Source organism: Rattus norvegicus, chromosome 9 (genome assembly GCF_021556685.1).
Source record: "Rattus norvegicus strain SHRSP/BbbUtx chromosome 9, alternate assembly SHRSP_T2T, whole genome shotgun sequence".
NCBI classification, from domain to species: Eukaryota; Metazoa; Chordata; class Mammalia; order Rodentia; family Muridae; genus Rattus; species Rattus norvegicus.
The window spans coordinates 83,886,198-83,900,534 of NC_141542.1; the positions used below are offsets into that span (position 1 = coordinate 83,886,198).

The 14,337-nt window shown below is 38.7% G+C and overlaps 1 protein-coding gene across 1 annotated transcript in view; it reads left to right on the top strand.

The window, feature by feature from the left end:
• Cps1 (carbamoyl-phosphate synthase 1) overlaps window positions 1-14,337 on the top strand; it is a 122,306-nt gene that overhangs the window by 90,034 nt on the left and 17,935 nt on the right. The window contains 5 exon segments of the mRNA NM_017072.2: window positions 5,637-5,831; window positions 6,262-6,329; window positions 7,892-7,967; window positions 11,520-11,597; window positions 14,103-14,210. Of these exon segments, the coding sequence (NP_058768.1) occupies window positions 5,637-5,831; window positions 6,262-6,329; window positions 7,892-7,967; window positions 11,520-11,597; window positions 14,103-14,210 (525 nt within the window).

The following is a 14,337-nucleotide window of genomic DNA, read 5'->3' on the forward strand; positions in this document are numbered from 1 at the left end:
AACCTGGCTACAGGCACTGATGCAGAGGCCATGGAGGAGTGCGGCTTACTAGTTTGCTTCTCAGGGCTTCCTCTGCTTGCTTTCTTATAGAACCCAGGACCACCCACCTGGAGGGGTGGCATCACTGTACGATGGACCCACCACAAAAATTATCAATCAAGGAAATACATAACAGGATTGCCTATGTGCTCATCTGGTGGGGAATTTTTTCAATTGAGGTTTCCTCTTTCAAAATGACTTTAGCCTTTGTCAGGTTGATAAAAAAAAATAGACATTTTACCTTCAATGCATTACTATTAAAACTGGGATCCATGATGTATCATGAAAAATTAAATAGCTTTTGAAAATATATTAAGAAGCATCATAGGCAATAGTGTCATGTAGTTTCTACACTATTTCCTTGTGTGATGATTTCAGGAATAGTTAGAAACATCTGTACTGCTTTTAGATGTTCTTATACATAACTTTAAATCAAACTCTAAATATAATTGAAGGATTTTAAAATGAATATATTGCCCCTTCACTGAAACTTATTGACACCTAAAATAAACAATACCATATCAGAATATACTATTATGTTGGAGAACATATAAACAACATTTCATCTATGTGTTATTTAGGTTAACCTATATGGTGTATCATGTAACATACACAACAATGTACATATATGTTTCCTCTCATGATATTGTCATCTTTCCTTACATCAGGCTCCATAATACTACTTTATTACATCTGATAATGGGTGTAACCCCAACGCAGGAGACTGCCATCATCCTCCCTTTAAGATGTTGAATCCCCTAGCATGTTACATAGTTTTTATTTTCTTTTATTTTTAGAAAATTGAAAACCTGTGTAACAATTTTCAGAAATACATTTAAGTCATTTTGAAAGACAATGACTCTTTCTGGAATGCATAATTACTTAGGGTAACAGCAAGTATGATAGGTTTCTTAGTCTAGTTACTGACTATGGTTAAACTTATAAAATAAAACATTTAAGAAGTGTCCTGCCCAGTGAGTGAAGCAGCCATCCACTGAAGACATTTTTGGATGTAGGTAAACTCTTCTTAAGGTAGAGTTGACATCTATTTCTCACTTAACTATACTTTTCTTCCTTCCTTCCTTCCTTCCTCCTACCTTCCTTCTTTCCTTCCTTCCTTCCTTCTTTCCTTCCTTTCTTTCTTTTTGCTAGAAACTATTCTAGAAAAGGAACATTCATTCTGCAGACTGACCAAGAGCATCGGTTAGTTACTTTCTCCTGAGCATGTGTCAAGGCTCTGTTGGAGGAGAGATCTGAATTTTGATAATGAAATTGATTGCTTGCTAACAACAGTGTGAGTGCCGAGGATCAAGGAAAGAAGATGCTGGTGTCCACCACTGACACAGCTTTGCTGCTGGTGTCTTGCCTAGGGTACAGCTTTGCTTACGACATCCCCTTTAAGGGGAAAACTGTTCTCAAAGTCATTTGAAATAAATGACTTGGGTGTGTTACATTGTTAGAAATCATAAAGCCCACCATGCTTCTTGTTAATGGATCTATTTGCATGGCACAGACTATTATTTGAAATCTTCATAGGCTACAATGGGTTTAAATTCATACATCTCTTTATTCTATACAAGATTAGTGTTTGAAAAGTTGCACAGATTAAAAACAGTAAGTTTAGTTTATATTTCAGCCCCATTTAAGACTCTTTCCTCAATACTTTTATATTTATTCATTTAATAACATATATGCTTTTTATGGTGGTCATGGTAGCGTGTACCTGTGCTCCCAGATATTTAGAGAAATGAAATAAAAAAAAAACAACTTGAGTTCATGATGTTAAGATCAGCTTGGTCAACATATAAAACTTGGTCTGAACACACACACACACACACACACACACACACACACACACACACACACACACACACACGTACACATCCCAGTTTCTATCTGAAAAAAACAAGACAATATCTTTAATGTCGCTGACTGTTTGAGTCTTCCTTGCAAAACTTTTGCACTTTCACAATGCATCCTTTTTCTGGACTGCACTTCCTAAAAATGTATTCTGCTTAAATTGTATTAGTTTTCACGCTACAGGTCTAGTTGGACAATGGTGCTTCTGTAACATAAAGAGTTAAATGAATGACTTACAAACATTAACTAGTAATGTACAGTGCTCATTAGGGAATAAAAGGCTTTAAATAGAAATCATTTTTAGCATTTGGTTTAGTTGTAATTAAATATAGCACCAAGGTTCTGCATAAAGTGTAATATGTTACCTAAAATGAAAAGTACCAAAATGTAAAGCATAACCTTTCTCACGGTGTAATTTTGTAAACTGGAGATAACACATGAAATTGCAGAAATCAAGGCTATCTTTAATTAGGCAAAAGCTGGTTCTATTAATAAAATAAGTTACATTTTCTTATGTTGCATTATGCCTCAACTGCAGCATTTAATCAGTGCTGACCAATGTGATTAAGGGTTAGAAGAAATTAAAACGTTCGCAAATAAATTTGAATCATTTTCCTTTATTTCATTGGGCTTTTAAGATAATTGCTGGTGTGATTGTAGCTTCGATAACGTTTAGAAATAGCCTCATGTTACCTTAACTTAGGGATATCAGGTTTTAAAGTCGGAAATGAAGTGGAAGGTAAAGTTAGAGCTAGAGACGGAGCTCAGGGTAATACGTTCGCTCCTCATGCTTCATGCTGTCAGCTCTGCTCTCAGTACCGTGGAGCCCGGAGGGCCTGTTGAGTTGCTTTGAGAATAAATAGTGTAGAAATATCTGTAGTGCAATCTTCTTTAGTGTATCATGTTTTAGAATATTACTGGTGAGTGATCATAATGAGGATGACTGGCCAGTGGGGAATGCCTGGATTCTCTTTCTGTGGATACACTTCCAATTCTTGTACTGAGAGCCAGGAACAACCCACATCAGTGGCTGTTCTCAACTCTCCTCACTGTGAGACCCTTTAATTCAGTTCCCTATGTTGTGGTGACGTTCAACCTAAAATCATTTTTGTTGCTACCTCATAATTGTAATTTTGCTACTGGCATGAATTTTAATGTAAATATTTGATGTGTAACCCCTGTGAAAGGGTCACTCAACCACCAAAGGGGGTTGAGCAACATTGATCTGATTGAGGTTAGTATCTTCTGTGAAATGGTTCTCTATCACCGTTAACCAGCAAACACGCTTTCACGCCGAGTTCCTTTTGCTCCATGAACTAACCATGCATAAGCGCCACATTTTCACTCCGTAGTTCTCCTGTGGACACGAGTCAACTTCCAGTGAGGGATGAGTATTTGGTTTGGAAAGGAAAGGTGTATTTTGCCTACTATCTTCCAGAAGTTTTACAAATAGTTTCCTTATCCTCTAAGGGCAACCCTGTTTGAAAACAGCTAGTCGAATTGGTCCAGCATTCAGATATTTTGTATATTACACAAGTGTAGCTTCACACTCTACAGGGTTGAATTCACGTGTCAGCTCTGAGGTAGCTGTAGAAAAGACCTGTGGCCTTCATTGGGCCACAGCTTCTTTAACTACACAACTGAGTTAGTAATAACTGCCTCCCTCAGGATTTTGAAAGGATCGAAGAGAATTTCAGAATGCACAGTTAAGGGCTAAGTAAAGAATAGTAGCTACTATGTTATTCTATATTGTTAATTATTAATTTGTTAATTTCTTAGAAAAAGAGAAATAAGCATAATAGAAAATTTAAAAATATTGGTATATTCATTCAAGCCATTTTGTTCAACTTCAAGCTCTAATTTAGTCAAAATGGGTCCTGTTTTTAATTTATTTGAAGTCTTTTATATGGAAGCTTTATGTATGTATATGCTTAATGGGAAATTTGGTTTTTAAGCCTCAAAATCTTAATGGTAATTATAATAAACTCAAAATAGTCAGAAACAAGGGTTATGATTGTAAAGAGAATAACTTTTTAAAAGACTTTGCAAAGATGTATGTTGAATGCATTTTTAGACGGTGAGAAAGATGGTTGGTTATTATATTCAATACCATTTACAATGCCTTTAAGAATTCACTTGCTGTATGTTTATTTAGGCAATATTGTAATTATTGTCACTGAAGAGATGTTAGAGTCATTCCTTATAAGAGTAATCCAAAAGCAATTTAAAATCACGATAAAATTATTTGGCATGGATCAATAACTTCAACAATTCCATCAATTTTCATTAATAGGTCATTAGGACAAATACCTATTGGCTGTCATATTTTTGATATTAATATCTTACTATTTATAAATGCAATGTATATAAGATATTGAGGCTCCATAATCTTATTTAATCCATGTATCAGCTGTGTGAATCAGAATGATGCTTCTGTACAATGTCATAGACAAATGATGGCACTTCAGGGTGAATGGTCAATAAATAGTATGAGATGATAGGGAAAGGGATTGCTAACTGTGTCTAGTTCCCCGTTATCCCACCTCAGCTCTTTCTCACTGGTCCAGCAAGAGCACTGGGAAGCCTTAATAACAAATACATACATACATACATACATACATACATACATACATACATATACATACACATACATATATTGCACATATATAAAGGAACATATATATATGCTTATAAGGAATAGATACATATATTTGTGTGTATATGCATATGTAAAGCAGGGGGGAAGGAAATAGGACATAAATGATTTGTAGAGTACAGGGAACTGATGCCAAGGTGACAGCCAAGGAAGACAGTTGATATTTAGGATGTCAGGGTAGGGGTAGATGGACTTGAACTTAGAGTTGGTCAGAGGCTAAGTAAATGAGGGTATAGAAGGAGAAGAGCAGTAGCCCGAGGTGTTTGGGTGCCGTAAAGAACTGGTTAGTGATGACACACATAGGTTGTAGATGATGAATAGTCTCACTGATAGCCAGTGAGCTTCTATGGGCTGTGAGGAGCAATGATGGGTAAGATAGGAAAGACTGAAATGGCAGGGGTGGCAGGGAAGTGAACTTTTTCTCTAGGCTCTGGGTACTTTGGGAGAACTCAGGTAAAAGGAACAACTTGGAAATAGGCACTCATTTTGAGAATGACAAGAGTGGAAGCCAATGTACACTTCATCCATTTTATTTTTTAAAGTCCATGTAAATGTTTTAAGTGGTATTCCCAAGCTGCTCTGTGGAGTTTTTACATGGATTTTATGCTGCAAAGTCAAAAGAAAATTTTTTATTGGTTATTTTATTGGTTTACATTTCAAATGTTGTCCCCTTCCTACTTTTCCCCCTGCGAGCTGCCTATCCTATCTCCCCTCCCCTTTGTCTCTATGAGGGTGCTCCCCCATCTACCCGCCCACTCCTATCTCACTGCCCTAGCATCCCTCTATGCTGGGGCATCCAGCCTCCACAGGACCAAGGGCCTCCCCTCTCACTGATGCCAGATAAGGCATCATATGTAGCTGGGGCCAAGGGTCCATCCATCTATACTCTTTGGTTGGTAGTTTAGTCCCTGGGGAAACCCGAGGGCTTAAAATCCAATACTCTTCTGCTTTGCTAAACAGTATGAAAACCTCACCATCACGATAAATATTTCAGTGAGGAAACGCTGTCAGTATTATTAGCCCAGCCATCCATTCCTGTTCAGGTTACTCGAGTGGCTGATATGTGGCTCGTTTCTTCCAGGCATGTAATGGCTGCATCATATCAGTCGGGGGCCAGATTCCAAACAACTTGGCGGTTCCGCTATACAAGAACGGTGTCAAGATCATGGGTACCAGTCCTCTGCAGATCGATAGGGCTGAGGATCGCTCCATCTTCTCGGCTGTCTTAGATGAGCTGAAGGTGGCCCAGGCTCCTTGGAAAGCTGTTAACACTTTGGTAAGGAGAGCAACACGTGTTTCATTTTACTGTTCTCTTTTGGAGCGTCCTAGCCTGAATGTTAACTACTAGGGAAGCTAACTAGAGGGCAGGTGGAATGCGCAACACGCTTAGTAGATTTACTGTAAAGTAGCTGTGTTTGATGATTGCACTTAAATGCCGATTATAAAGAGACAGCAGCATTCTCATTAAGATTCAGACAATGAAAAGAAGTTCAAACTATTTTTGAACTAGATTTGATATGTAGAATGAGAAACTAGGAGTTTTATGTATCTCGGTGTCCAATTTACATTTTAATGGAGTCTTTTGAGAGGAGGAATAAAAAGAGTTAGGTTATCCCTTGATCTAATGACACCAGTCTGCATTTTTATTGCATATTTTAAACTATTCACACCCTTTGTGTTGTTCTCTTTTTCCCCCTCTTAATTAGAACGAGGCGCTGGAATTTGCAAACTCTGTGGGCTATCCCTGCTTACTGAGACCTTCCTATGTTTTGAGGTAATATATTGTTTTCCGGAACAATGTTTCAAAAACTGGCAGAGACAGAAACACGTGTGGCATGCTAAGAACACAAGGCTTTGGTGGGCAGGAATTTGTTAATCCAGACACAATCTCTGGAGCAACACAGAAAGCTTGAGTAAAAATGTTCACTCTTCCAGCCTAATTTTACTTCCGGGAGTGGTAGCATCATCATCTAGAAGTATCACAGCTAAAGGCATTTCCTGACCAAACTAAAGAGGATGCTTTTATATAGACAACATTAAAACACAACGTGGGATATCTTTTGGCATTATCTTTTTTTTTCTTTTCTTTTTTTTTTTTTAGACAGAAACAACAGCTTCTTCTTTTTGACTCTTATCAATACCTTGTGACATTGTCTTTGTTTTGAATTTTGGGGCTTTTGAGATCAGATTTTGTAATTGATGAAATAGGATGGCGAGGAGCGTGGGCACCGGGGAGCTTTTATAGTAAACGTTGAAACTAAGTTCTATCATCAAAGGAGAAGTTGTGAATTATAGTCCCTTCAGATGTTACCACATGTAAGAAAGCACTTCACTGAACAAGGGATAATAGGGAAACACATTTGCTGTGCACAATTTGGAAGTGTGAATGGGATTTGAGATGGGATCCTTTAAGATAATGAAAAATTTCAAAAGAAGGGGAAGCACGCTCTTTCATTGAAATGACATTTTGTGTAAACCAGTCTGATAATGCCACTTTGAAGAATCAATGTAAATCAATTTAGGCAATGGGCATGTGTTTAAAGAAGGTTGGAAGAAAAAGTCTTTGAATATTGTGAGTTCTATTCCCATACCCTGAATCCTCAGGGTCATTGCTTCAGCCAGTGTCTCAAGCCAATAAAGCAATGGTGTTGTGCAGAACTTTATAGTAATTAGAAAACATAAATAAAATGTTACTTTTTAAAAGAGGAGGGAAGTAATTTTTTTTTCTTATTTGAGGGCTTCTCATTTCCAACATTCTCAATGCATCTCCAAAGTGTCAAATTTCAGAGCAAATCTACTTAAGAGCATTTTTTCCTTAGGAATTTGGAAGGAAGGATACAGTTGAATACATCTCAGTCACATATTGGCACGTCCTATTGACACAGGTTCCTGAAGAGTCGGTTCTATTGTTATAGAGACCCGGGGAAATGGTGACCTGTTTTGCATAGTGCCAGTGGGTTAAGATTAGCTATTGTTAATGAATACTGAAGAAACAGGGTGAGAGAAATTATGGTCTGGACTGAATCCTGTTAACCATTAAGATTTACCTAGAACCCAGAAAATGTTGATGTTGTGAAGCAGACAGCATAATCACAGGCTATAGCAATTGCTGGGAGCAGTAGGGATTTTGGGGGTCCCACCCTTAAGTTTTTAGACCTTTTGCTTTGATTTACTGACCTTGTGATTATATGGAATTAAAACACAGCTTAGACAAAAAGACACGTTTCTTCTGTATTGGAACTAGAGATTGCCTGACATTGTTCAATCAAACGTCATATATCTTACTTCTGAATTGATAAAAAAACACTCACCTGCTTTTCCCTTCACCCTTTCCAGTGGGTCTGCCATGAACGTGGTATTCTCTGAGGATGAGATGAAAAGGTTCCTTGAGGAGGCCACTCGAGTCTCTCAGGTAGTGTCCCATTTTTTTTTTTTTTTTGCAATGACTTGGAGCGATCTTGTTTTGTACCCTGTATCTTGTTTTCTATGCAGGTTTTGTTTTCACATGAAGTTGTTGGGGTGAAGGTCCCCTTTTTTCTGTGTACTAGTTTCTTACATGTGACAATGAAAACCTAAAAAGGGAAAAAAAAGATCTTTAAGTGATGACTGGATTCTTACTGATGGTTGAATAAGCACCATCAGATTAATTTGTTTGGATTCTCCTGGAGTGTGAATGGAGAAGCGCCCACGATGGATGCTTAATCACTATCTTGTCCTTTTCATGAGCTCCATGCTGGTCAAGATATCCCAGGGGCTCCCAGTCTCCAGGAAGAAGCAGCCATGTTTATCATTATCAGGTGAAAGCTTTCTTTGCTTTTCATCCTCGCACCTGGGGATTGGCCTTAATCTACCACACAACTTTATTAGTAAGTCGCCTTGTTCACCTATTGATTTCTTTTTCCATCCTGGCACGCTGCATTTGCGAGTTAATAAAAATGTTTATAATTTTGTGGTGACTGAAGACACCCTTCCTAACTGCCCCCAAGCTTTCACTTCCTCCTTTGGTGTTACCTTGGTGCGATCCATTTAAGATTTACCCAGCAGGGTTATTGATTTGCAGGCCTTACCCTGTGGAGGATGAAAGTAATGTTTTCCTTTAAAAGCTTTCAAAGGCTACTTGGGGTTTTTTTTTTTTTTTTTTAAGAACAATTCAGAGGAGAGTTTGATGTTAGGCAAGTGGAGTTTGAAGGGAGCTGAAGAATGGAGTCAGAGGCATTTCTGAGTGGGAAAACAAGCATGGAATGTTCTGAACACATGAACCCTGGCCCCTTTTCTCCATGACAGCTCTTCTTCAAGGATGCTTGGTCATGAAGATCGGGGAGAAGGAGAATGAGCGAGAAGAGAATGATAACTCTAAAGAAAGGAAATTAGTGGGGTTAGAACTCACATTGGTAGGAAAGTCAGTTACTGAAGGACATCTCCTGAATGAGTCAGTGAACTGACTTTCATATTATAATCTCTGCCAAGATCCTGTTGTGTTCCTGCTCTGCGAGGCCAGTCACTATACCCTACATTTGAGGGATGGGTTACGGTTATCTTTATTTCAGCCTCAGAGGACTTCCATCAGTAAAGACTTAATTTTACCTTTCTGTTAGGATGTCAGCTGACACAACACCACAGTTTTATAAGGAAGACGTCCTGACAGAATATCTTCTAGCTCAAGTCTCTCCATCATGCCATAGTAGAACCCATGATTCTCAACTTAACATACTTAGAGTAAAATTAGGGCTGCTAATTGTTCCTTTGCCTGCTCATTCATATATATTATGATATACTTCTGAAAAGATAATCTATATATCGATCTTACGTATATCGAGCTACATATATACGTATAAATATGTATATAATATCTGTGTGTATATACTCACATGTACTGTTCTCACATATTTTCTTTGCTTCTAACATCAAATCGTGGAATAATTATAATTACATACAGGCATTACAATAGAGAAAAAGTAGGCTGCTGAGGGAGACTGTAAAAAGCTTGATGTTCACTTCTTGAGGAGGGATTTGAAAGGTAAGTGCAAATCAAATCTATTTCTTTATTAACCTTAACGTGTGAGAAATGATTAATTCAGCGTTAATTAGGTGGAAGTCTGTTGGGTGAGTAGAAAGAAAGAGATAGCATATGAAAAAAGGCTGAAGGTGAGAAAGGCCTTAGAGTTTCTAGAAATTGAGGAAGCATTCATTCCATAGCTTGGACACAAAGTAGATCACTGAGTATAATAGATCACTGAGTATACTACCACAGTGTAGAAAAGGTGAATTACATAGCCAAACAAATTCATGGAAAAAGGTTAGTGGCTATTCTGGCAGGTCAGAGGGTTGATGACACTGAGCAGGTAGCAGGGATAGAAAGTAGGGACAGAGATCAGGCACGCTATAGAAGCAGAGAGTGTAGTAGAAGAAATGTGTTTTATGTTTGAATGGGGCAGCCTATGAGGAATCTAAACAGGGATAATACAAAGCAGAGGGCTGTGCTTAGAACCTAGGACCAGGAGAAGGATTGATGGCACTGTAGAGATGGCTTAGTGATTCAGAGTATGCTCTGCTCTTTAAGAAGACTTGAGTTTGGTTTCCAGCACCCATGCCGAAAACCTGCAGGAGGATCCATCACCTCTGGCCTCCACAGGCATGACCATTATATGCATATAGCCACAAACAGACCCACGTGCATACACACACGATTAAAATAAAGTAGATTTTAAAGGAAAGAGGATGGGTAGTCATAGAGACATGAATCCTGATTTTGAAATTAATAGCTTATCCTTTAAAGTAAAGCTCTGGAGAGAAGGCAATCACTGATGAGTCAGGACAGAAGACAGTAACAGCTAGATGGACACCCGGTGGATACCAGTATTCCAGGGCTCAGTGGAAAATACGGAATGATGAGGAGCCTTGTGAAAGAAGCATGAAAAGCGTATCTGTAAATTTAAATTCTATCTACGCTGTTCCAGGATCTATGTCAAATCTAACCCATGCCCGAGTTGCTGCATTTTGGCATAGTCGCCTGAAGGGCTTAGAGAAATCTTTCAGAGGGTAGCATTTGACCTAGGCTTTGAGGGAGAGCTGTAATATACAAGATTACCTAGAGGAAAAACGAGGAAGGTCACACAGGGAAAGCAGTTACAAAGGCAGGTAAATGTAACAAGTGGCCCAGATTGCAGGATCCCATAGCATAGGGCAGGAGGCTTACAGTGACTGGGAAGATCACCAGGCATCCCCTTCCTTTAGTGTAGAGGAAGCCCTGCCAGTCTGGGTATGCAGGGACACCCAACATTGTCCTAGGGCAATTGAGTACAGGAAGCAATTCAAGATCGATAAGAAGTCCAGAACACTGCCCAAAGATGCACATGTTAAGGGTAATAGAGAAATAGATTTGATTTCCAGTTGCCAGCTGCATACTCTAAAAGCAGGATAAGGCTTATCAACTTCAGACAAAGGATTTTTGTCCTCAAACAAAAGAAAACAACAACAAAATCTCCCTGTTGACCATCATTGCTCTCCTGTCAGCGTTTTCAGATTTATACACATTTCCTTCCCATTTCTGAGCATGGAGGCTGCGGCATTAGCAGAAACAAATGAGAATAGAGAATCAGACACAATAATCACCTAGAGGTACAAAATCCACAGAGGGATATCGGTGACTCTGATGGAGGGAAGGAAGTCGTATTCGTTTCATCCTTAGCCTTCTTCTCTTTCCTCAAACTGGATCAGAAGCCAATGTTCACCATTTCCGTACTCATTGTCTGTTTGTTTCCAGAGCTGCAGAAAAACACTTGCTCCTACTGTAAGCAGAACATGACCTTATTCTTACAAAACAGACTGGCTAATGAGAGCTCCTGTTGTACGCTGAGTCTTAGGTTTTCTGCAAGCACTTGCCTCGTTATTTACCCAAGCTACACAGCTATCTGAGATTACACACGGAATTTCAAGTTCTTGCTTCTGTTTCTCTTGTTGGCAGGAACACCCAGTGGTGCTGACCAAGTTTATTGAGGGGGCTCGGGAAGTGGAGATGGACGCTGTTGGCAAAGAAGGACGGGTATGTGTTAGTGCTTTCTCTTACTTCTCCTATCTTTGTTTGTTTGTTTGTTTATTTATTTATTTATTTATTTATTTATTTATTTATTTATTTATTTAACCTTTTTTATAATTTTTGTCTTTTTAATCCAAGGCAACCTGAAGTGGTCACAGATTAGAATTCACAGTTTCTAAAAATCATATCTGACCATAAAGGAGAAGCTGTTTAATCAAAACTACAGACACTATCACAAACACTTCCTATCCCACCCACCCCACTTCCCTAATAACAACCAACGAAACAAACAAACAAAAACAACACAAAACCCTGAAGGCCAGCCAGCTCTCAAAGTCTCTGAAGACTGAGTTGACTTCTCATGGGTATCGTATTCCTTGCCTTTCAGACTGTCAGCCTTTCTCTTTGATAACGTTCAGTATCAATTACCAGATTCCACTCTTCATTCCTGAATAGATCTTTCATTCTCGTTTTCTTTTGTCTGTGGCTTTCCTTTTATGTTTCAGCGAGTGTTATAAAAACACCCAAACACTTTGCTTTCTAAGATTTCTAATCGAGTCTCTGATTCTTCTTCTCTTATTTCCCACTCTCTCCTCTCCTTTTCATTGGATTAATAAGGGCAACCAAACAGAATTGTGTAGGCAGAAGAATAATGTAAAATTAGTTTACTATATCACATCTGAAATGGCTATAACACCAAGAGCCTCAGACTTCAAGGAGAACGAATACGGAAGCATGTTTCACTCAAATTTGCTGGTTGTTTTAATAAAGCAGAGGGCACGCTGTTTTATTTGCTTCAAGGAGAGAGTTGAAAATTGGCCTTCATCTTTTGTTTTGAAAATGCTTCAAAACACTACCAAATATGTCAAATCTATTTTTTTCTGAACAGATTAGCGGTTGCAGAGTAGAGTTTTCCTATTTTATTTTAAAATCATGATCGTTTCTCCTAACCTCGGAATCTCATAATAGTGATTTGAAGCGTTCAGAGTTAGTATTTCCAGTCTCCTGTCTTCAAGGACAGGAATTTTTGCTGAAACATCTTCAGAGGGCACTCATCTGATTCTTTTAAGTTGCTGACAAAGAGTACAACTCACTTTAAGATTACATATCGTTTTTGCCTTCATTTTTATTCATGTCTGACCCAGAAGATGCTAGGCAACTGTTCTACCCTGGAGAAATCTCATTCCCAATCTCTTGTTTTAGATTATACAGTAAATTCCCCTTACTTCCTACCTTTAATATTTGAAGCAGGGATAGAAAGTAGGAGGAATGCGGTTGTCCATCTATGGAAATAGAGAGTGAGAACTGTCCTGGAAAATCGGGCTTGTTCACATACTGTGCTTTCTACTGGAGCCTATGCTGGCTCATTGGCTTGGTTTTGGTCTGGGTTTCTGGAATGCGGACTTCTGTTTTTACTGACATACCCTTGCACATTGTTCCATAATCTGTCTTTTGGAATTGTTTCATGCTACTCTAACAATTTTTAAGTTCACCCCCAGAAATGGGCATACACACACACACACACACACACACACACACACGTGCATTCATGTATTCACACACCACTTACACTCATACATATAAACATGTGCTCTCACACATAGACTTACACACACACACACAAGCATGGATACACATGAACTCACTTCATATGCATTCTGTGTTTTATAAATTTTCTATGAAGACAAGCACCCTTGTTATTCCCCTTTTGAGAAACCAATGGCACACAGCCTTGTCTAGGTCCAGAGCTTGAAACTGACATCAGAAGTATGGAAGCTCAATGACACTATAATTTTAAGTCATTTATAAATTTGATGAATAAATAAATCTACATGCCTCCTATGAGTCTCATACAGCCATGGAATTATTCCTCCCATAACTAAGCCTCATAAATTTCTGAGCAACATATCTTATTAACATATGGACTAAAGTTACTGAGGTTATAGGCTTCAGAATCTGACAGACAAGAGTTTGAGTTTCTTTCAATAGCATGAACTTGACACACATCTGACTAGTCCGTCTACAAAAGGCCTTTGCTTCCTTCAAGCAGAACAAAGGTATTTTTCTACCTCTCAAACTTCACTTTAAAGATCTCTGGACCAAATCATCAATCTTTCTGCAACAGAGTTTCTGTGCTGTGTATTTTATGATGCCATTCTCTTCATTACATAGTCACCTCCTTCTCTTGTCTTCTTCTTCCCAGGTCTAAAAGATAAAGCTGTTTTCACTGTAATTTCTTGTCCTAACCTCTTATATGGCTTGACTTATTTTTCTATTGTTTGTATTCTTGGCAATTGTGGGAAGAAAATATAAGTCTTTTTGTCCTTCTCTGCTTCCTGTAGAGGCTATTTGTCACTGGCCATTGAGGTCTGGACAGTGGTTCAGCTTTATCCTGCTCTTAACAGGTCTGCTCAGTAATGGTGTCAGAACTGGCTAAATACCAAAGGGGAGTCGATGGAGTAGTGCCGGAAGTAGGTGTCTCACAACTTTTTAAAACTCTTCTTTTGACAGGTCATCTCCCATGCCATCTCTGAACATGTTGAAGATGCAGGTGTCCACTCAGGGGATGCCACACTGATGCTACCTACGCAGACCATCAGCCAAGGAGCCATTGAAAAGGTCATCATTTAGAAACGAGGGCAGCAAGAAAGCGTAAAGGAGAGAAATCGCCACCATAAGCAACAGAAGAATCCTTTAGTTTTAAAAAAGCACTGAGTATTGATGCCAGGCATACTCCAGGCTACAT